This window comes from Carassius gibelio, chromosome B24, assembly GCF_023724105.1.
Source record: "Carassius gibelio isolate Cgi1373 ecotype wild population from Czech Republic chromosome B24, carGib1.2-hapl.c, whole genome shotgun sequence".
NCBI classification, from domain to species: domain Eukaryota; kingdom Metazoa; phylum Chordata; class Actinopteri; order Cypriniformes; family Cyprinidae; genus Carassius; species Carassius gibelio.
This window is the reverse complement of record NC_068419.1, coordinates 333,630-358,639: the sequence shown is the minus strand read 5'-3', so window position 1 is coordinate 358,639 and position 25,010 is coordinate 333,630. Positions and strand designations below refer to the sequence as shown.

At 37.9% G+C, this 25,010-nt stretch overlaps 1 protein-coding gene across 1 annotated transcript; it reads left to right on the top strand.

Moving 5' to 3' along the window:
• The first annotated feature begins 988 nt into the window (after positions 1-988).
• Positions 989-24,937, top strand: LOC128013635 (microtubule-associated protein 4). Its single transcript, XM_052596750.1, has 13 exons — positions 989-1,166; positions 1,275-1,364; positions 1,479-1,673; positions 4,304-5,365; positions 15,413-15,828; positions 16,081-16,278; positions 17,745-17,865; positions 18,232-18,291; positions 20,112-20,368; positions 21,513-21,566; positions 23,564-23,656; positions 24,540-24,621; positions 24,717-24,937. Exons 2-13 carry the CDS (start codon positions 1,286-1,288, stop codon positions 24,920-24,922), a joined length of 2,823 nt encoding a protein of 940 aa, XP_052452710.1. The 5' UTR covers positions 989-1,166; positions 1,275-1,285; the 3' UTR covers positions 24,923-24,937.
• The last annotated feature ends 73 nt before the right edge of the window (positions 24,938-25,010 follow it).

Sequence of the window (25,010 nt, the reverse complement as noted above, 5' to 3'; positions counted from 1 at the left end):
GAGGCTCTCTACTACAGCATGACTTGCAGTCTGCACCTCAAGTGCCTCATGTCTGGGACAAAAGTGGCTATTTTTAGTCCCTCTTCCATTTTTTGGCTTTTAACTGAAGCTTGTTTTCAGGTTCATATGCTTCTCTTTGTGTGGCCATTGCTCTGCTCAGTTTTTTTTAGTACACCCTTAGCATCCTGGAGCATAAAGAACATTGAAAACATGCTACTTGAGGCATAAATGCAGAAATCACCCATTACGGTCGACCCCTCTCTACCTTATCAACATTCAACACAAAGGCCTGGCCAACAGATTCCCATTGCATCCTTGCTAATATAGCGGACACAGCGTGACTCACAGTGACACATGCACTGATCCTGTTCCACAGAGAGGATCATTGCATGGAGCTGGAACAGCCCAGTCCTGTGGGAGTGCGTTCATTAATCCAGGGCTGGTATCTGAGCTAATGCTGGTTCAGTGCTGGCTCCTCGTGTCAGTCAGTTTTGATGCTGACAGAGTGCTTTGCCTAGGGAACATAGAGCAGCCTCAGCTGGTTGTATAACTACGGTAACAGGCCTGCAGTCTCAGACTGTCCCATCATCTTAGCATCACTCATCTCTAGTTGCCCTTCTCATAATGGCGAAATATTGTAATGGATTGAAGCAGGCTTATTTTCGGGGATGCCCCTCCCCAGTGCCTTTGACAGGGGACACATTCAATTAGACAGTCAATCAGATTTCATGAAAGTCACATTTACAGGACCTAATAAATGCCATTAATCACTAAAGTTACCAATGAAGAGAATGTGTTCATCTTGCTGTTAAATATTAGACTAACTAACAACAATAACAAGTTAAATACAGTAGCTACTGTATGTGGTTGTTTTTATATACTGTCTTTGGTGTTGCCATCTGCCATCTTGGATTGTATTATTTAGTGAATTAATTTGCTGGAAAAAAAAGCACTTGTAGCATTTCCTGCATAAATCATTTGCTCTTTAGTTTTAAAAACTAACAATGTTGATGTACTTGTAGAGAGTCAGTTTGTCTGTTTTCTCTTTTTTTCAGGGTCTGGGTCCTTGAATGCAGGCCAGCCTGGAGGGCAACGTCCGGACCCTCAGGGAGATATCCATCCCAGCCCGCCTGGACAATATGTCTATAAGAATGACTTTCAATCAGGTGGGATCATTGAGTATGTCAGGCTTGCTTAAGAGAATTGAATTAAATCGTTCACCAAAAAAAATCGAATTATGTGCTAGACATTAGCCCAAGTCTTTCTAATTCCAGGTCCAGCATCAATGATGGAAAAGCCTGTCCAATTAGGTAACCAGCAGATGGGATCTACTGTGAAGGATAACAGCATGGACCCTTTTCTGGGTAACCACTGCAGTGTTTGATCTTGCTGCCTTAAAGTCGTGGGTTCTATTCAGTTCATTTCCTCAGGCTCGGTTAAGTTTTAATGCGCTATCGCTCTGCTGCTCTGTGCTTCAGGGTTCTCTCAGCCTGGAATGAAAATTGGTATGAATATGAATGTTGGCATGGCCCCTTTCCAGAGCTCCAAACCCCCCAGCATGGGTGAACCTCAGAAGACCTCACCCTTGTTTGCCAATGAACCACCCAAACCATCCCAGATAACTGCTAATCTGAGTGACACAAGCCCTCGTAACAGCCTGGAAAGTTCTGCAGGTAAAGTCTATCACCACTTAAGGCACCTCACTGCAGTCTAGAACAGGTAAGACAGACTTTAAACACAGATATTAACATACTGATTGATTATTATGTAACAGAATGTTCTATGATCTGAGCTGTCATATCATTCCACTGTGTCAGGTCAAGGCATGGATGCCTCATCAATATCTTGTCACAAGATAATTGCTTCATAATTTTCATGGTCTTCAAGATACCACTTATTCTGAGTATGATTTTACTGATATGATAAGCAATTGTAGGATGTTAACTCTGGTATTGGATGCTATGAGTATATGTAACCTGAAAAATAGGGGTAGTGAAAAATTAATTAGGGACTAGACTAAACATCTTACAGTGTGAAATGTCCATTCCAAATAATTTTACATGATAGATCATAATAGCCAATGATCGTTATTCACAGTTTGTTTTTGACTAGCCTGTGTGCACTATGTCTTCAAGTGCGCATTATGGTGGAAGGCATTTTAAAGATTTATCTTCAGCCACTCTGTAATATTACTTTTTGAGTGTGATGGCTGTGAAACTTAGAAGAGAAATGTGTATTTTGGCCCAGAGCCAGTTTAGAAAGCCATTTCACATTTTAGACCTCATATCTGAAAGATTGATGTTACTGCCACTGGCACTTCCTCCAAGTGACAGTTTATAACCCTTTGATCAATGAAGAGCACTGAGTCTAGCGAATGAAGAAAGGCATGTAAAATAGAAAATCATATAATGTAAAACTGAAAAACACTTTGGTTGGGTCTAGAAATTAATTTAGGTTTCATCTTAATATGCTTTAATGGCTGGACTATAGCGCTGATAAACATGATCCAAATTCAATTAGCAGTAGATTTTGTTTCCCTCTAAATGTGTTTTGATGTTGTCAACCACTGTGTTAAGTGTTTGTCTTGTCATGGATTTTGGTTTATTTCAGTGACATTTATTTGCCCTCATTCCTGAGATATACTGGGTATTCCATGTCATGTGCCTCATCTCTGTGGCTTTTCTTTGAGTCAGTCTCTCTATGAATTGCCTCTGTTATTATCCGTGACTGTTATTTCTCCATGAGTTCATTTGCCTTTTTGCACTTTCACTTGATGTGCTCTCAAGTGAGCACATCTTAGTCTCAGCACATTCTTTCTCAGCCACTGCTGAAACTATTACACCCATTTAACTGCCCTCTACAGCTAGTATGAGCATGATATCCACGGATCTTACATTAAGGAGGTAGTTTACCCCCCAAAAAAACAATTATGTCATTAGTTACTCACCCTCATGTTGTTCCAAACCCGTAAGACCTTTGTTCATCTTTGGAAAACAATTAAAGATATTTTTGTTACAATCCAAGACCTTCTGACCCTGCATAGACAGCAATGCAACTACCACATTCAAGGCCCAGAAAGGTAGTAAGGACATCAATAAAATTGTCCATGTGACATCAGTAGTTCAATAATTTTAAGAAGCTATGGGAATACTTCTTGTGTGCAAAGAAAACAAAAATAATTACTTTATTCAACAATATCTTCTCTTCACTCTGACACTTTGACACACGTTCATGACAGTACCACACAGTACTTTTCTGGGCCTTAAATATGGTAGTTGCGTTACTGTCTATGCAGGGTTAGAAAGCTCTCGGATTTCATCAAAAATATCCTAATTTGTGTTCTGAAGATCAACAAAGGTCTTAAGGGTGAGTAATTAATGACAGAATTTTCATTTTTGGGTAAACTAACTATTTGACAAAGATCAGTGATAGGCCTTTATCAGGATGTAACATAATCCAAAGAATTGAAACGCCAAATTTGTTTTCTATAGAGTTTATATGGCTAACTCTGATGGGTACTTTGCCACTGGAGAATTTCCACTGGGTTTTCTTTTGTTCTGCAACATAAATTACAAACAGTCATACGTCAGACTAGAATTTTTTGCTTTGGGTGTCCTTTCCCAACCAACTGTCCTATGAGTGAGTGACATGACATACAGCCAAGTATGGTGACCCATACTCAGAATCCATGCTCTTTATTTAACCCATCCACAGTGCACACACACAGCAGTGAACGCATAAATAGGGTTAGTAATCAAACTCTCTAACCACTAGGCCACGACTTCCCCTAGCACAAAAAGGCACAAAAACAAAAGGGCACAAATACAAGAAACCAAAAACTCATAAGGTGCTTGTCTCCCATTGTAATATTTCACATAATGCAAACTGGAGAATCAGCAATTTCCACACAAAGGGTAGCATGTATATTTAGTGTGTTGTGAAAGTCTCCGCAAGTAACATTAATCTGAGATGAGAGATCATTTAATCATAAAAAAAAGAAAAAAGAAAATCCAGTAGAAATTTCCAAGGAAACCCATGGCTAATGCTAATTCTCATCTGAGTTTAGAACTATAAACTGGATATTGCTACAGTATTCATTGTGAATTTGTGAATTAGTGGATAGTGTCTGTCTTCATATCATCTTCTGGTGTAACTCACCACATGATGCAAGTGATCAGTGGTTCATAGGTAGCTGATCTTATGTCTCTTTGGACTCTTAATAGCTGTTATGAGTTGGAGATTTTGCTGTCCGATGATTTGTATGGTAGTTAGTGACACTTCCTCTTCCTCTCTGTACACAAAGAAGTTTGGGGAAGCCCTTGGACAGGTGAGGAAATGCTCTCTACGGAGCAGTCCCATGCTTCCAACAAGGCAGAACAGAGTCACACTGATGCCTTGGGTTCCCAGAGTCTAGATGCAGCATCTGGTGAGGAAAAGTCCATCGAGGAAGGAACCGAAAAGCAGCAGAAGCGAAAAAAGAAGAAACGCAAGGACAGGGAAGAAATGTATGACCTTCTGGACAGTCTTGGTTCCCCTGACTCAGAAGAGACTTCTGAAAGCTCCAACCATGGCTGCCCCTCACCTCCTTGTAGGGATGAAGAGATGTGGGAAAGTGAGATCCAAGAAAGAGGGGGAGGACGCATCAAGGCCAAGAAGAGTAAAAGCAGGATGAAGCTACCTGAAGAATGGAGTGCTCCTCCAACTGTAATGGACATGGACTTTAGCAGCCCTAATTTGGGTGATTCAAAACCCCCATCCAGTACTAGCATAGATCAAGGAAGTGCACAGCCCTCACTCACCCCTGAACCTCTACACCTCACTGACACCCAAGCATGTAGACCCAATCCACCCGGGGAAGCAAACACCTCCATATTCGCGAATCCCGTAGATGACTCAACTCTCAAGAGTAACAGGGATATGTTAGAAAAGGATAATTCAACTAAAGACAATATCAATAAGTCTAACTTAGAGTTGCCTGGTATTCACTCTTCAGATCAGTTACTCAATGACCCAAATGATCCTGACCAGAAGTCAAGCCTTGCCCTTAGTCCAACTCGGACTGTTATGTTCCTTGACTCCGTGCTGCAGGAACAGACACCAGATGCAAGCCCCCCATCCCAGAGCACTCCCGTGAAAACCCCCATCCCTCACAGCTCTGCCCCAGAGGCTGCTCCTGATCTGACCACTGGCTCACTGTTCATCGGCACAGACATCCCTGTCTGTCAGAGTGCACCTGCTGTTAGTCACTCTTCCCCAACAATTCCCCCCAGCACTGCTGTGAACTTAAATCCTGAGGCTACACCTTCCATCCCTTCACAAACAGAGCAACAGGAGCCTTCATCGGCACAGCCCCCCCTACTGGAAGGTTGGTGATAATGAAGACTGTATGGAGATGATTTACATAATGCATGGCTCAATGAAGTGGGCCCTCCTCTGCTTAGCTATCTCTGTTGCAGAAAATACTGTAGCAAGACACTAAGTACTCCATGTTTTTCTCTTTCTTTCTTTCTTTCTTTCTTTTTCTTTCTTTCTTTCTTTCTTTATTTCTTTCTTTGTGTCAATCCTCTATAGCTTGGACCTTTGCTGCATGTAATACATTCTTATAATAGAGTTGTTTAACATTTCAGTGCAGTCATAACACACTGATCGCTATGCATCACGATTGGCAGCTGACTAACTGATATTCTTTAGTTTACCATCCCTTGGATTTCTCTTGGTCACAGCATCCCTCAAAATGCACATGTCTTGTAGATGTGTGTCAACTAGTCAACTGTCTATGTGCCATTGTATATTTTCTAATCATTCTGTGGGTGAACAGCTTTCTTTATGTCACTCCTCCTGGCCATCTTATGCTATATGACTCTTTATTCTGCTTTAGTCTTGTTCAAAACTGTCAATCCAATGTTTATGAGATTAAGAGGTCTGTCTGCTAATTCACCTGCTACATATAGATTTTGAAATTATTGTCTTTAGATGTGTTTAACCTTTTACTTTTAGCAGAAAAAAAGTTCTGTAAGTATGAGTTTAATTATGTTATTTTCTTCTTCTTTTCATGCTAATCACTGTTTGAACAAAACTGGACGTCAAACAGGTAAGAAAATATCTCATTATCTCACTGTGAATAGTGGGTACAGCCCACTGTATATACATGCATTATGTACTTTACAGTACAGTACAGTATATTTATCAGTTATTTCATTAAGCTCTTTTGCTATTTTTATATGGTGTTTTGTATATTTAGATTATATAAAATAATTTAATGCTCACTTACAGTTCTTTAAAATAAATAATAATAATAATTGTTAAATGGAATATTTATCAAATCTCAAAATGAATATCCATTTTTGGTCACACTTTATCTTAAGGTCCAATACTCGCTATATTAACATACCATTAACTATGATTTTGCCTCAATAATCTCCTAATTTTCTGCTTCTTAATGGTAAGTAATGTAGTTGTTAAATTTAAGGTAATGGTAAGATTAGTAATGTAGAATATGATCTTGCAAAATATGTGCTTTATAATGACTAATAAAAAGCCAATACGTAAAAGGAATACTAAGTAATAAGCAACTATTTAACAGTAAGAATTGGTCAATAAACTGAAGTTTTACCTGATGTTCTTACTTTACATTAGGCTGAGAAGCCTGAATTCACTTGTAGTATTTAAAAATATTGATTTTACATTTAAGTGTTTCATGTTTTATTTACTTCACAAAAATACTGTAGTGTGTCAGTGTCATTTATCTGTTTTTAGCCATAACACCTATCCCTATTGGAAATCAATAAAACACACAAGTGAGAATAGAAACGTTTTTTCCAAGCTTTTTTAAAGCTCCAATATGGAGGAATTTTGTAATAAAATTTCCGAAAAATAACTTGCACAGTGTGATATATTTCCTCCAGTTGTGTACTAACAATATCTAAAAAGTCTCCAAAGATTTTTTATTTCAGAGAAATTCCGATTTTAAATAACTGGCCATCCCGGAAAAGAAATGTTGCCTCTCAGTGACGCAATGTGGTGGTTATGTTATAGACGCGCGTATGGTTTGGTTGTCGTTGTTATGGATCACGATTACTCTTTGGCGAGTATTGAAGTGCCAGTAAAACGTAAGCGTCCATATTCGGATACATGCAGACTGTGTGACAAACGGGGGAACAAAACTAGGATAAATATCGGCCAGGCGTTTAAGAGATGGAGAGAGCTGCGCGAAAATCTTGGACTTGACAGAGACTCTGCTCTCGCGAGTGTATTGATAGACAGGTAAGCAAATCAATTATTTATTTTGTTAGTGTACAAGTAACGTAATAGTTACAGTAAAGATGATTTTTAATAGATATGAATTACACCACATGCCTGTACATTCTGTCACTGTAGCATTTTTTTTATCAATAACGTTACCTGTGAGAAAATAAGATAACGTGGCAAATGGACTGTTTCAGTTTCAATAATAGCACTTATAAACAAAGTTATATTGCTCTTTGTACTAAGGTAAGGATTTTTATCACGTGTGGTGACCGAGATTATGGCAGTACAATTAAATACAATCGGATATGTGTTGTTAAAAATATATTTAGTCATTACTTGCAAATGTTCATTCAAATTTACTTTTAGAACGATTTGTTTGAGCATGTTAAACAACACGGCATTAACCATAAACACGTAACACTGCACAACATTAACCCAACAAATCATTTAACAAATAGCTGTAAGTTGTAACGGGATAATATATGTAACGGAGGCCAGCGAGTAGTGTTGTGCAAGGTTGTGCCTCCTTGTTAGTGCATCCGCCTCCCATGCCGAAGACCCGGGTTCGAGCCCCACTCGGAGTGAGTGCGAGGAGCGTCACAGAGGACCCGGGAGAGAGGAGGTATTACATAAAATAATACGATCAAATATACAGGTAATACAAAAACAAATAAATTACCTCATCTGCGATCATGATTCGTTTATCCAATTTAGATACATTGCTATGGTGAAAACGCATTAAAAACGACATCTCCCATCGTCACCTGCTTCATAGCATCATCCAGCTTCGCCTTTGTTATTGTTGGAAATGCGCCCTCTTGTGGTCAATTACAAAAATCACATATTGCAGCTTTAATGCCTTAATCATCTAAACTTAATGTTGTCAGTAAGGCTGCATTGTATAATGCTTACTTTTCAAAGCCTCTATGTCAGTGCTACCCAGCATTCTCACTAATATCTGATACTGAAATTATTGTTTGGTTTGGTTGAAAAAAGCTTAAAGGATTATTTAATTTCCAGAATAAGAATTTCCTAATAATTTACTCACCCCCATGTCTTTCAAGATGTTCACGTCTTTCTTTCTTAAATCAAAAGGAATTTAAGGTTTTTGAGGAAAACATTCCAGGATTGTTATTTCCATATTCATTTCCTAAAAAAATGTATACCTAAAAGTATATATACTTTTTAATCACAAATGTTTATCTTGCACTAGCTATGTGATGCGCATTTCTGACTTAACACATTACCTAGTCACATTGGTAAGGTCACACATGGTTAGTTCTTTGGCTGTGCATTTCGGCTCAGAAAGATATAGGGTAGGGTAAGAAACTCCATAGATTTTTATATCCAACTTCGACAATCGTCCGACATCATTGTTTTACCTTTTTTTTGTGAAGTTTATTTGACTTTCTTTGCATTTTTGCTTTGTAAACACTGGGTTGGTACTTCCACCTATACATCACACGTGACCTTTCCTATGTAATGTGTGATGTCGAGCTAGTGCAAGACGAAGCATTTGTGGTTAAAAAGTATATACATTTTTTTTAGAAAATGGCGATCTTTCTGCTAGATAAGACGGCTGTTCCTCAGCTGAGATCATGTAGAGCCCTTTGCAGCTGCATTGAAACTGCAATTTGCACTTTCAACCCACTGGTCCCCATTAAAATCCTCTATATTGAGAAAAATCCTGGAATGTTTTCGTCAAAAACCATAATTTCTTCTTGACTGACATGGGCGTGAGTAAATTATGAGGTGAACAAATCCTTTCAAGAACTTAATGTGAAAGGAAATTTATATTTACTACCTTTTATCTAATCAAATTTATTAGTTTATTCAAGAACAGAATAATTAGGATGAGTTATTTTTAGTTGGTGATATTTATAGGTTGAATTCATACTCCCTATAGTATTTCCGTGGCTTTCTCTGTCTTTCATCGCCCTCTCTCTCACACAAACACAAACACATCTCTTATCTCTCCCATCCTCTTGCAGCAGCTCATGTAAAATTGATGGCTGGTCCATTCTCCATTATATAAGTCTCGTATAGTTGTTCTTTTTATAGTGAGTGATTAGGCTGTGTTCAGAGGTGTTTGAGAGGTGATGGACTCCGGTAGGGATATTGAGTACTGGGCAGTAGCTTTGGATTAAAAGCTAACACAGAGATACCTGATGACGTCTTGTATGACGCTGTATTTCAGCTCTTCAGGTTTATTCACCCAGCTATTCATCTTGTTTTTAAACACATCATTCGGTCCCCTGTGGATTTCAGTCTTTTAAATGCTGAAATAAGAGATGCCCTTCTTGGCCCTTTATTCCCTTCCTTTATTTGCTTCAGCCTTCTCATCCTTTCTTGCCCTTGCTCACTTACTTCCTCTCCCTCCCCTCGAGTGGTTCCAACCACACAGGACCCTAATATCAGCAGCTGCATTGACGGGGAGACTGTTGCCATGGATATGGGAGGCGGTTTCCTTGGTGATGCAGCGAATAGGACCTGCCAAAGAACAAGCTAGGGTGTAACAGTAGGATATGTTCCAGAAATAGAAACTCTGTGACATAGCTTCCCGATTACTCAATGAGCGTGCATTTCTACCCCACGCTAAATGTGTTAAATGCACTTCTGGTGCTGTGTTTTCATTACTGAGAAGAACATTGTGATTATTTAAATTATTGTGAACAGATTTCAAAATATAGAGGTTGGCACTGGCATAAAACCACTCCATTTATGCAAAAGCTCTGTTTATAGTCATCATAAAATGCTACAATTAAATCTATTGTAATGTAGGTACGTTTTTATATGATTAATAATATAATTAATAATAATATAACATTAAATAAAAAACCGATAACTTTTTTCGTTCCAAAAAGGGCAGAACTGTGTCTAAATGGCACATAATGGCAATAAAAAGGATTTTATTTACAAACATTTAGAAAAATGTAGGTAACATTTTTAGATATTGAATCATCATTGCATTTCTTAAGGCATTTTCACCTTAGTTTCAATTTCACAAATTCAAATGTTACACGTTACACATATTACATGTACTTACAATAAATTATGTATAATTACATGCAAGTAATCCTAACCATATAGTAAATACATGTAGGAATTAATATTAATCAATACTTCAGTTTATAATTACACTGTAACAAGGACACCTTAAAATAAATTTTAACCAAGATTTAAATTGTGGAATTGAAACTAATAAGGTAATACATTAAGAAATGCAATGATTGGATAGGAAGTTTCAATATCCTCTCTATATTGAGCCAAAGGATGCAGTGCAATGTGTTCTTAGAGGAATGTAAACAGTAAAATTCATCTGACATGTCCTTATGCAACAAAACCCATTCAGAAGATTCTGGCAAATTACAGCAATGAGACTGCCAGAGAGAAAAGACTTCTTTTATATTTGTCACTGGCCTGGAAGGCCACTGCAGCTGATGCATTGTAGTTTGTGTGTGTGTGTGTGTGTGTGTGTGTGTGTGAAGTTCACTCTAATTAAGGTGCCTGAGCCAATCAGACTACACAGGAATAACGACATTACATGCCCCTGCTCAAGTCTAGAAGGGTGTATGCAATGGGAGCCAGAAATGTAATATGCAATACAGGTTTTGTGGTGCCCCGATATAATTTTAAAACCACGTTTTTACTGCTCACATTTTTCATGTAAGGATGCCTGTAATTAACTGGTCTAGTAGGTTACCTAAGGTAGAGGTTTAAATGTGTGTGCTATTTCTGTGCAGATACATACTGTAAAGTGCTGAATACTGCAGAACCCTGGCGTTGTGAGGGATTGTGGAAGTGATTTATGCAGCTCAGCCTATTTATGTTTAATTAATTTTTTTCTTTTTTTACATGAATAATTGTCTTGCATGATATGGTAATCAGGTGTGTGTCACCATAAAAACTTCATTTCTCAAAGACAGAAGACAGTGAGAGGACATGACTGAACTGGAATGGGACTGATGTGTCTAATTGCTGGAAGGAAAGGATTTTTTAGTTTTTTTATGTTTTGAAGGGCTAGTGTCTGACATCTGATTTATCTGTTTTAGTGTGAGAGAAAAAAAATGCCCTTAAGAGCCACAAACACATTGTGATCTGCACAAAACATGTTTATCCATCACAAGTAAACATGTGGGTATTTTAGGTTGCATTTTTTTTTTTTTTTTGCCTTGTGTTTAATGATGGGGACATGTCTGCTACCTTTCTACATTGGTCTAGTTTTACTGGCTTGACTGGTAAATACTTTTGAAATCAAAATTTTTTCTTTTTGTTTTTTTGTTGGAGTTGACGTAGTTCCATTAAATTATTTGCATTTACCATTGTTTTTCTCTGCTGTATGCAGTACCATTAGAACAGACCCATTTGGGGTCACCAACCAACATTTAAAAACCACTGCATTAAAACATCAACTAAGGCATTGGCACAGTTATATTAAGGCAGGAAATACGATTGCATTTGCTGGTTTGTCCATGCATTCTGGATCCTTGCTCTGGTAACATGCTTGAATTCCTGGTCAAATCCAGACATTCCAAAACAGAATGACTTATTTCTGATGTGGAACACAAAATAAGATATTCTGAAGAATTTGTATATTTTTGTCCTTACAAAGAAAGTCAGTGGCATTCAACGTGGTGACAGTTTTTCACACGAGAAAGAAAACACAAGGGTGAGTAAATGATGATAGACTTCAATTTTTTTGGGTGAACTGCACCTTTAATACACTCTCATAAGAAGTCTCTAGAGAATGAAAGTCACAGCACACAATGGAGGTCACACTTCCGTCAACCTCGTACGTGAGAGACGGAAGAATATAATGATTCAGCTGATTGCTCTAAATGTGATTTGTACTGATGTTATTGTGTTGAGTGAGGGACACAGCACCTGAGGACCAGGCAATGATGACATCCTCCGCTAAGGGTGAAGGTGCAAGCTTGCATCTGCTAGAACATTCTGAGAACCAAACGAGACAATGTGTGAGTGAGAGAGAGAGAGAAAGGGGTATTTATAAACACGCTGGATGCTGTTTTCAGTGCGGAGCATCCAATAAGGACGCGGCTCGCGTTATCATGTGCTCGAACACTTGGAAGGAATGTGCGGATTGAATTAGGGTGAGAGAGAGAACGAGAGAGGAGGAGGATTTCGGAGATAGACACAGAGTCATCTCAGCCTCGGCATTGAGGGAGGTTTAGAGACCAGCTCATCTAAATCAATGCTGTTTACTGACGGATATCTAGAGAATATATCTAAATATATCTAAAGAGACAAGGACTGTAAAGATGTCATCCCAGCGCTCAGAGTGCAGAGATCTGTGCGCGGTGCCACCCTCCATGCCAGGCTTGGAATCGTCAACAGCTGCCCAGGGCTGGAACTGGCAGCAGGGGCAGCCAGGCGGTCTGCAATCCTCCAGACTGTTAGAGGACGACAAGCAGGACCTTTCCGCCAAGTCAACAGCACTCAGCCAGGAGGCGGACCAACGGGTAACCAGTCTCCAGAGTAGCAGGGGTGGGAAGAATTTGGGCAGTGCAGCAGAAAGTCCCACAAGCATCTCGTCCTCTCCATCACCCCTGTCTCCAGGGAAAGACCTTTCCACCAATGGGGTGACATCGGGACCTTCACCGAGGAGTGGCGTCTTGACATCCTCAGACAGCGATTGGGATCCACCCCCCAGCATCTCGAAAACAGGCCTCGCACCGAATTATTGCGTGATCGGCGTGGTGAATGACAGCTATGTGGAGGGCAAAGTTGAGGGCAAAACGGAAACACGCCCACCCATGTCACCCCCCGTGCAACAAAATCGAGTGGTCCAGCGCACAATGTCAGGCAGTACCCACCTGACAGTGCCTGCTAGCCTTCAGCTGCCTGATAAATATCCAGGGAAGGATGTGCCGCCACTCCAGACCACCGTCAAATACTTTACCGTAGAGGACAAACAGAGTCTTCTGCCACCCATGAGTATCCCATCAGCCCCTGCTGGTGTGCCACAGAGTTCTGAAAGGATACAGTTGCCGCCACAGCCATCGGGAAGTGGAAATGCTGTTTCATCCCCTGACAGTCAGCCTAAAGGTGTCTGTAATGGTAGGTGAGATCAGCTGCTGTGGTCTCTGTGGTGTGCCAGTGTAGGATTGGGCTCTGTTGGATCTCTAGATCTCTGGTTCTTGGATTAATTGCGTTCTTGTGTCTTTGAATCAACAGATGTAATTCAGTTTATCCGTGTGACAGAGCTGAACATACACTACCATTCAAAAGTTTGGGGTCTTGAGTTATTTTATTTATTTATTTAATAATATTAAACAGTAATATTTTGAATATTAGTACAATTTAATTGTTTTTTTAATGTATTTTAACATGTAATGAAATGCCATTACTCCAGCCATTAGTGTCACAATATCCTTCGAAAACCATTCTAATGTGCTAATTGGATCTCAAGAAACATTTCTTTATTATCAAAATGGCCACAATTTTATTTTATTTTTTTTTGTGAAAATTTTAATTTCTTTCAGGTTGCTTTGATGAATATACAGCTCAATAGAACAGTATTTATTTGAAATAGAAATCATTTATAACAATCTTAAACTCTTTACTGTCATTTTTCTATCAGTTTAATGTGTCCTTTCTGAATAAATGTATTATCATTAATATTTATTTTGTAATCTTACTGACCCCAAACATTTGAATGGTTTTGTATATTGTCTTTGTAGCGGACCTTCTCTCAAAGATAGTCTGTTATAGATGGTTGTCGTTGCAAATTATATTGAGCACATCTAATAGAGTGAAATAAAGGGATAAAGGTTTAGGGTGGTTATTTACTGTAGCTTAGAATGTTAACTCCTTAATGTGGGTTTAATCTGCTGACATCATGTCATGTATGCATATTCTACTTTTTTAAACACTTTTCAAGATTTGTTTATTGAAAGAGGTTTTTCTTGTAGATCAGTTTCCTCAAATGCTCCTGCAGATGGTGTGCTGTTTTTATTGTGTATGTGCACATCTGTGTATTAACACACCTGATGAAGACAGATTGCCAGATGCAAAGGTTATAGATACGGTTATGAGATTGACTGAAATATGGATAAGATTTTTTGCGTGTGCCGCTGGCCGGCTGCAGGGGTACACAAAAATTATCAACAGAGTAACCTTTGGATGTCCTTTTGTCATAATTTGCTTTTGCTGTACTGAGATGAGCCCACGTTTCACACGTATACACTTTGGCATATCACCATCCATTTATCCATCTCTAACTGTGTGAAGAGCTTTAGAGGAAGAGTTATGGTTTTCATCAAGGGTCTCTGAAGGTACCCTAAGGGGTCCGTGGAGAAGATAAATTGAAAACATTCTAAATGTTCTAGACATTTCTAACTTTTAACAAAATGTAAAACTTTCCAACAAATGATGTTTCAAGCATTAAAAGCATTTTATTCCTCGATAATGTTAGTAAAAAGTGTCTGAAAAAATCTAGCTTGTATAGAGCCCTGGTAAAGAGGACAAAACAGACTTTAAAATTTGTATTTTATTTCATTAAAAAAGAAACATACTTTCAATATATCAAAGTAAGAAGGACATAGTATTACAAATATAGTTAAAATATTCTTTACAAAAATACTGCAAAAAAAAATACAAAAAACTAATAATAACAATAAACTGGATGCTTTTGACATTTTGTTGGCCTGTCACAACTTTCAATGAGTATTTATCATCTGTCTCAGGAACAGTGTGCTCTTTCTTTCTGTCCTTTCTTTTTTCTTTGTTGTGTTTTCTGTGTCTCTCTCTCACACACACACACACATACGGTTTTTGGTGCTTTGGTCTTCTGTTGGCCATTGATTTTTCACTTTGTGGGGTGAATGGTGCCAAGTTACATAAGACATCCAGACGGACAATGTGCTTTTCTGTCTGTCCGCTCAAGGCACTGTCAGTTTCTGTGCCCTTTACCATGACCTCTCATGCTTTTCTACTTTAATTGTCAGAATGTACTGAGACTGAGGCATAAAGTGGAACTTACTGCTAATTTGTCTTTAAATCATCTTGTATATTACAACAAGCTACAACCAAAAGCCGAACAAACTTACATTGATCATAATGACAATTATAAAGATAAAGATAATAATTGTAGATAGACATTTGCTTGATTAAACATGAGGATTTCAACTTTGTCTTTTCAAAGTAAAAGAAGATAAGACAGCCAAAGAGAAAATGGAGAAGGTGGAAACCGCTCCGAAGATGGAAAGCGTCAACATAATTGAGAAGCAAGACAAGCCTGAGAAAATTGAGAAGATTGATCACCTGGACAAGAAAGATGAGATCACAAAGAAACCAGACAGTGTGGATAAGACTCAGAAGAGTGAGCAAATCATCAAGGATGAGAAGAAAGGTGAGAAAGAGGAAAAACACGATAATAAAGCTGAGAAAGTAGACAAACCTGAGAAGACAAACAAGGAGAAAGACGAGAAGAAGGACAATGGAGAAAAAGTGGACAAGACAGCCAAAGCTGAGAAGAATGCGACGGCTGCTAAAGGACCTGCTAAATCTCCAACAGCTAATGGGAGCAAAGAGGTGACCAGCCCAGATAGTAAGGCCAAGGTAAGTCTGAAAAACAAAGGGACTTCATTAATTTGATGTTTTATTTTATTTTATTTAAACTGCTACATTTTAGAAAAAAGAGGTGTTTGCTCTCATTTTTCCATCTTTATAAAGAATAAAAATCAGTTACCCAAACTAACAACTTATGATTTATGAACAATTTGTACAGCCATTGCTGCTACCTTGGTTTTATCATGCTCCCATGTTTGCATCTAGTTTTTCTTTTGTGCTTTTGCAAATACATGCATGTAGCCTTCAGTTGGGTCAACCAAACAAAGCTCGGCAAGACCTAACTCGCTGTCCACTGGAGACAGTGCAGGTGCCACCAAACGCACCTCTCCCATCACCAACTCTGCCAATAAAAAAAGCCCTATGCCCAAGGCAACAACCCCCACTGCTGGCACCAAGAAAACCCCCACCACCACATCTACTCTTAAGACTAAGGCCAAGGTGAGTTAACACCATTTCCCTCATCTGTGGTTTGGCACTCAGCCAAAAATCCACAGGGGAGACCATTTGTGACTTTCTGTAATGCCCATCTCTCTTCTCTTTAAATCGGCCCATGGCTTGCCCTCTGTGTCATTGTCAACTCACAATGTCCTTCACCAGCAAAATCTCAAGAGAGAGGCGTGTTTTTAAGCTACTGAATAAAATATAAGGTGCCGTTTTATCAGTGAATAAATTACAGATATCAATTAATTTGACAGGGCTAATTATATGCCTCCCTCTTCAAATCAGGTTGTAAAATACTTTTTCTCCAACTTTTATGCATGGTGCTTGTAGATTATGAATCCATAATTCATTCTCACCTTTTTATCTAGTGTCATCTCTTCTCTGCTCATTTTCTATATGGATGATTTATCATTTAGGAGAAATGTTTTTTATCCATTAGTTAAAGGGATACTCAACCCCAAAATTAACATTTTGTCATTAGTCACATACCCCCATGTCGTTCCAAACCTGTACAAGCTTTGTTCATCTTCGGATCAACAATTCTAAATATTTTGGATATTTTCCCTCCATATACCGTATTCTGCATATGCTCTTCTGAGTCAGCCACGCCACAAGGATGCACTGTTTCTACGTGTATTTAGCTTTGATTTGAAAGAAAACAGCGCATTCTTGTGGCGCGACTGACTCAGAAGAGCATACACAGTATACTGTGATATGGAGAGACACAGAGGAGACTGCTGACAAAGAAATTGTTAAATAAAGAAGTTATTTCTTTGTTTTCTTCGCTTACAAAATTATTCTCGTCGCTTCATAACGTTACGGTTAAAACACTGATGACAGTTGGACTATTCTGACGATGTCTTTCATTCTTTTCTGGACTTTGACAGTGTTATTTACTTGTTTCAAGTCTTTCATCCAAAATATCTTAAATTGTGTTCTGAAGACGAACAATGCTTTTACATTTTGGGGTGGAGTATCCCTTAAAGGGAGATTATTATTATTATTATTATTATTATTATTATTATAAAAATAAAAATCTAGGAGATTATAGTAGTATGTTATAATATGCTTTACATTTTAATTTGGGACAGGATTTATTTTAGCTCATTGACTGCTAGGTAATGAATGTTACATTAGGAAATTCAAAGTTTGCTCTCTACAAAAAGTTTTAAATATACAAATTAACAGAAAAAAAAAAGTATTACTATCACAGACAATGTCAAAGATCCACACCAATACCCAATATACCACAATCCGTTCATATCGTTCATCTCGGTCACGTCATGAAATTTATTTATTTATTTTTTTACGTTTTTTAATTAGTTAAACTCTGCCTAAACTGAACAGTCATCCTCAAAGATTACACCACTCTTATGTATGTAACTCATCTAATCAACCTCCTGACTTCAACTCATTTTCATTCATGGTTGTTCAGCATTCTGATGTCTTGCTCTTTTCTTCAGTCTTCTGAGACAGCCACTCAGCATCGCCCTCCAGTGGCAAAGGCTAAAGCTGCATCTGCTACGAATTCTAAAAATGGCACTACTATCACCCCAACTACCACCTCTGCCCGACACTCCTCTGGTGAGTTGTTCCACCATTCAGAACTTTAATTACATTTTATAACTATGAAAAATAAGCCATAGACTTACAGTCCTTATAATTTTCTGCGTAGTATAAATATCCCAGATTATAAATAATTGTCGTAAAAAAAATTGTTGAGTCTTTGTTTATTGAAAGACTTTGTAAAGGTGTTTTGTCAATCAAACAATTAGCAAGTTGTTAAACAACAATGTAATCCAGTGCTTTGCACTTCTGTCCTTCACATCTTCATTTTGCTTTTCATTGCAATTAGGTTTGTAGCTCAGGTTATGCATTCAGTGATTTAAAGTATAATCATGTAATGACATTTAAATTGACATAATTTAATTTGATTCTGTGTTTTCACAGCTACAAAGACTGAAAACCAAGCAGGAGAGGTGAAAAAGACAAGTGCAAAAACCACACCAGGTGAAAACAAATACATTTTCTTATCGAGAGAAATAACTTTAACAGTTAGAATTAAACATCGTTATAAATTACACATAGTATATTAAATTTACTATACCTCCTGGCAATGGTATTTACATACGGTATAATATTATATCAGATTTTGCTTTGGTTTAATTACTGAAAGTCTTGTAAGCTTCAGTTGCACTTGCACTAGACTGTGACTGCTTATTTCTTTGCTTATCATAGCATTGTGGTACATTGTAAACAAAACTTTATTTACCAGTAGACTAATAATTTTCTATGCATTATAATTTTCAGAAGTTTCTTTATGACGGACAGGAATATTGGAACATTCAAATGTTCTCACCATTATTATGTGCAATATATGAATCATTGTATCATCTAAGAGTATGTGAATGGATAGCAGTGTAGGGAAAGTTCACTTTCTACATGAACTAGTTCAAAGTTCAATTCACAAATTTTAAAATGAACTAGTTCAGTTCATAGTTCAAACTATAAAATTTTGAACTAAGTTCACACAGTTCCAAAAATGAACTAGTTCATAGTTCTTTTTTTCCATATGTTGCTGCGAGCTATTCTTTTTCAAAATTATTGCAACAGCCCATATAGAATCACAGACAGGAATTATTTTATCAGTTTTAACAATGAAGCTATGCGTCAGATTTCATCTTCATATCATATCCAATTTTGAATCCTTATCCAACCAGGGTTTACATTAGCATTGAGGGGACAGCATTGCCCCATTTTTGCTTTAATGCTTTGTCTCCCATTCTCACCGACCTTGTCATAAACATCAAAAAGTTATTTTAAATGATCATGCGCCTTCTTGCTACATGCTGCTGTCGCCTCCATGTTTTTTTTTTTTTTTTGATGACGCGTCACGCATGCGGCGGATGGCGGTGCGACACTGGTGGCTGGTGTTGCCAGATTGGGTGTTTTTCCGCTACATATTAAGACCCATTTACGGTGTGTTTTAGCCGGGTTTTCGACTGGAAGGCTCTATAGAAATCAGGCACCCTATCGAACAAAGTTAACCTGAGAGAACGTGGCGTTCACATACACCAGAATGAACGAGTTGACAGTAACGTTAATCCGGCATTAATACGGCACGTTCAGTTCACGTTCGCCCAAAATATGAACGAGTTCAATGAACGCGTTCAGGCACAACGCGTTCAGGCACAACACTGTAATGCACTAGTGTGTAAACTGTGTGTTGAAATTAAGACAATATTAAGACAATCCTTTCAATTAGCAGATACTTGAATAACACCCATTACATGAAATTAATTCAGTTCTGGTCAAATAAACCAACAGTCCAACAGATTTAAGAGTGGAGAGATCTTCTTTCAAGTGGTCAGCAGAGGTGCTTATGTGCAAGTGCTTAGGTGCTTACTTTTCTGTAGCTGTAACTAAATGCTGATTTGATGACGGCTTTAAGAGCAGGGTGAGAAGTTTACCTCTTCTGTTTCCTGAAAACACAGCAGTTCTGAGCTAATACACACCGACTAGTGAATTTGTTAGTCATCAAATCTGAAGCTGCTGACATAGTCAGGGATAGACTTACTCACAGAGGCCTGTCTGAAAACATCACACTGATAGAACCTTCAACTCCTCTCTACATCTCCTTGTACACAACAGACAAAAACATTGTCACTAAGATGAGAGCTTGGCACTTTTCTGGTGGCTTAGGGAGAAGAAATATTCATGATAAGTCAATGATAACAAGATTTATCTGTCTGTGACCTCTCATGCATACTGTATTAATCCTCCTGGATTGTGCTGTTTGCTGCTACAGTGACTTGCATTTTGTTTTTCAGTTAAAACAACTCCAAGAACAACTCGCACACCAACTTCTGCAGCCAGCACTGCAGCCACCAATGGGACCCCGACCCCTCGTCCCTCCCGCATCACCAAACCCCCTGTACCCAAGCAGACTCCCCTAGAGAAGAAGCCTCCTGTACCTCGAGCCCCCAGAAATGTCCGACCCACCAATGCACCACTGCCGGATCTAAAAAACGTGCGCTCCAAAATCGGTTCCACTGATAACATGAAGTACCAGCCTGGAGGAGGCAAGGTGAGTTGACTGGTCAAAAGAAAACCAGAAGAATTTGTATGTGCGCAAGGAATGAAATTATATGGACTTTAGAGACACACATACTATAGATACTATACTCAATCTCATTTCTTTACAGCCTTAGATTTAGTTTGATGCATTTTTTGGCAACATATGATCATAAGCTCATGTTCTGCACTATTGCTGCTATTAAATACATTATGAAACTTTATATTTTGTTAGTTAGTTGCTTCTCATACTTACGTCTCATGTCACTGCTAGTCGATGTACTGTAAATGCCATTATTCATTTGATTGATGAACTTTTAGATACTGTCAGTTTTGACTGATCTCATGGATGCACAGCTTTCAACAGTGTTCTGTGATTGACATCCACCTGCCAGTAGAAAACATTACTGAATCTCTCCCAGCCACCTATCCTTCCCCATCTCTTTGAAATTAAGAAGTCCTTGTGTAACTGGATTCCCCGAAGGGTTTTCACTTTTCAGGGAAGGTCTAGAGAACCCAGTGCATTAGGACTGGCTGTTTCCATATTTACACCCATCTGTAATACAGGCGGTGACTGTCAACTAAAGGCCACAATGCATCATTTAAATTAAAATGTCTTTTTATGAAACCCTTAATAAAGGATGTTTACTCTCTGGGTTTTCCATTAATATTTAAATGAATAGTTCACTCAAAACTGAAAAATTTGGCATCATTTACTCATCGTCTTATCGGTCTAAACCTGTGTGACTTTCTGTCTCCCGTGCAACACAATTTGTTTTTGTTTTTTTGACAGTACAAAAAAACAGCACTGATTTTGTATTGTATGGACAAAAACACAGTAAAACTTTTAAAATATAATTTTCTGTTCCATATTAAAAAAAGAAAGTTGTACCAGTTTGGAATGACAGAACTGTCATTGTTGAGTGAGTTATCCCTTAAGTTTCTGTTGGCTTTGTATTTAACTGAACAGACACAGTTAAATACACTATTTACACACACAAACCGTTAGCTGATTCTTTCAAATTCCAAAGTAACCTTAGCATAGTTAATCACTTATCGTGGTACATCCTATACTTCCTTCTCTGAGACCTTTGACCCTGGGCTTTCTGTACCTCCTCCCTGCACTGCACTGACTAAAGGGGTGCTTGTCTCCTCAGGTCTCTGCAGCCCAGGGCAAGACTGATGCTCTGCCAAAGACCAGCCAGGGCAAAGTGAGTCCCTCCCAATGACATCTCCCTGACTCAATATCACTCTCTCTCCTGCTCTTACTCCTGCTGCCTTTCCAAAGATCATCGGATCTTGTAGAAACTTGCTTATGCAACCCTAATTTGCAACCCTAAAAAATGTACACAGATTCACAAAGGCCTTAATATCAGACTATTTGTGTACTAAAATTAGGTTAGAGTGGTTTTCTGAATTATAAAGAAACTTGCAGGCACGTGTTTGTTGTATATAAACATGTCTACATAAATGTGTTAAAGAATGTTTTTAGAGCAATGCAGCCTGATCTGTGTATTGTATATCTTCTGTAGATTTAACACCACACAATTCTGTCTCTCAGGAGTTCACCTTCACCTACCAACCAGATAGATGTCATATAGTGTTTTCTGCACTAACCACATCCATCTAAAAATAGCATAACTGCATGTTGTACAGACTCAGCAATAGTATCAACACTCTATAGTGCAATTAATTTCTTACCTTATAATGGATTGTCATACTTGCACTCTTGCTTTTGCTTTTACGAAAAATGCTTTCCCACTGCACACACACACACACACACACACACACACACACACACACATATATATATATCACTTTTCTTGCAGCTTTCCACACAGGGGACTGTGGCTATTCTTGGTGAATTTAATAGATGAAATGAAAAACTGAACTATACATTACTTTTCAAAATATTCTTACACATAATAGATAAAAAATATTATATTATATTATATTATATTATATTATATTATATTATATTATATTATATTATATTATATTATATTATATTATATTATATTATATTAAATTAAATTATATTATATTATATTATATTATATTATATCAGTGGTTCTCAACCAGAGGGTTTCAGAAAACTTCCAAAAGGGGCATCAGGAAGATAAAAAATTTGTTAAATATATATATATTATATATATATATATTAATTGTATTTCTTAATCAGTAACTATTATCTTTTTTGAAAAACAAAGTTCTTGAAACTTCCGTAATCACAAAAGGAATTGTGGTTCATTAATTGATTTACCTGTATCAATATTAATATTGATAATAATGTATTGTAGTCATTATACAGAATATGAGCCTTTGAATATTGTATTAGACAATATTGCCTTTAAGTCAAAAGGTTGAGAACCTCTATAAGTGTCTTACGTAACATCTGTTATTGGCATATGGTTAAAAACTGTTTTCTTTGCATTTAAAATTGCTGTGTTTTCACTCCCAAGATCACCTACAGCCTCCTGCTGTTTCACAATGTCAGCTGTGGGTTTTGAGGAATTGTGCCTCTATACTGTATATCTGTTATCTATTATGTATGCAGTTCCATAGATATTGTTTAACAGTGCCTTGCATGTCAATAACTAAGTAGACTCTAGTGCTACTGGTGTTTCTTTGCTGCTCAAAGAATCATCATGGTCATGTTTTTGTTTTCAGCACAGCCTTAAAACTATGCAATATTGTATTTATCTCCAAATTACATTTACTTTTCCTGGATTGACCTGTCACTGCAGGTCAAATGAAACCGAGTTAGACTGCAGCCCCTCAAGTGTTTAAGCATTACCTGAGATTAATGCAATAAAGTGAGCTTTAGGCTGTGAAAACACACTCTTGAGTCAGAGCGTTCCTGGCCTGCTGTTACTCTGTCCAAACAAATATGTGAGTCACACAAATAAATCCTGCACCAAACAGCACAACAGACATTTGAATCTAACATGGCTGCCACATAAAATGTTCAAGAAACAACTTCTTCAAACACAACAGCAAAAATAACTGTTTGCTGCAAATAAATGAGTAGCTTCATCATTCAACACTACATGAAGATACATGATGATTCTTCAGTGGCATTGTGCTACTACTCTTTACTTTTAATTTACAGTATACATTGTTTAACACTCATAGCCTTCATAGCGTTTGTTTCTGTCTATTTTGCATGTGTCTACCTTTAACAGTGTTTCCCTTGTGGTGTGTTTAGGTTCAGATAGCCCACAAAAAGCTGGACTTCAGCCATGTCACCTCCCGATGTGGCTCCAAGGACAATATGAAGCATGTTCCTGGTGGAGGAAATGTAAGCGTACAGTGTCATATTGGCTCAACGGCTCTCTTATATAAAATGTTTAAAAGGGTTAGTCATAAATTACTCACCCTTTTGTTGTTCCAAACTCATTAGGCCTTCATTTATCTTTGGAACACAAATTCTGAACATTCTGAGTTAAGAGGTAGTAAGGACAGTGGTTCATCCTTTACTTTACGAAGCTACGAGTATACTTTTTGTGCGCAGAATAATCTTCGACGCAAGATTATGAGAGTACCACGACGCATGCGTGTGATGCTGCCGATGCTAGATTTCAACAGAAAGGAAGAATTGCAATTTTTACCAAACTTTACTTATTCAAACCAGAATATACAGACAAAAAAACGAAGAGAGATGGACATTCTACATGAGAACACTGGCTCCTTTGTCCGCAGCGTGCGTTGTGGTACTCTAATGAATGCTTATAGAAAACTGACATGGAAGAAAAGAAATTACTGAATAAAGTTATGATTTTTGTTTTCTATGTGCACAAAAAGTATTCTCGTAGCTTCTTAAAATGAATCACTGAAGTCACATGGACTATTTTAACTATGTCCTTACCTAGTTTTTGGGCCTACTACATGGTAGTTGCATTGCTGTCTATTGAGGGTCAGAAAGCTCTCAGATTTCATCAAAAATATCTAAATTTGTGTTCTGAAGGTAAAGGAAAGTCTTACAGGTTTAGAACGACATGAGGGTGAGTAATTAATGACAGAATCTTCATTTTTTGGTGAAGTAACCCTTTCATTATACGACACTTAGAACAGCAAGGAGTTACTTTTACAGAATGTGTCTTAAATGTTCTTTTCTCTTAGGAAATCCATTACCAGAAACAAATGCCACTTTAGTCTAACAGCTCTTTATTCCTGGTGTGCAGGTTCAGATTTTAAGTAAAAAGGTTGACTTGAGCAAAGTGACCTCTAAATGTGGATCCAAGGACAACATAAAGCACAAGCCAGGTAGGGGATGGGTCCATTTTAATATCCCCTATTACTGTAAATGCAGTGTGTGCTTGCAGTAAACAGCCATGTGAATGATGATTAATCTCTCTCAGGTGGTGGTGATGTGAAGATTGAATCCAATAAGGTTAACGTCAAGACCAAAGTGGGATCAATGGACAATGTAGGCCAAGAACCAGGAGGTGGCAATGGCAAGGTAGTAAATAGCTTAAGAAGATATTACATATTAGGAATGTGTCTCTATCATTATGGATATTACATTTTCCTGAAGGTCTTTCAGAAGCAAGCATGTGGTTTGTAAAATTCAGCCCCCTCAGCGCATGGAAATGGGCTTTTTTATTTTATATATCTATTTATGACATCTCACATGGCTGAGCACCAGTTTGTGT

Bases quoted from the DNA above. Each gene is read 5' to 3' on its own strand.
- LOC128013635 (XM_052596750.1), top strand. From the start codon at position 1,286: ATGATGGAAAAGCCTGTCCAATTAGGTAACCAGCAGATGGGATCTACT. The intron at 1,674-4,303 runs GTAAAGTCTATC...CTGTACACAAAG, and splicing joins CAGCCTGGAAAGTTCTGCAG to AAGTTTGGGGAAGCCCTTGG. The intron at 21,567-23,563 runs GTGAGTCCCTCC...TGGTGTGTTTAG, and splicing joins CAAAGACCAGCCAGGGCAAA to GTTCAGATAGCCCACAAAAA.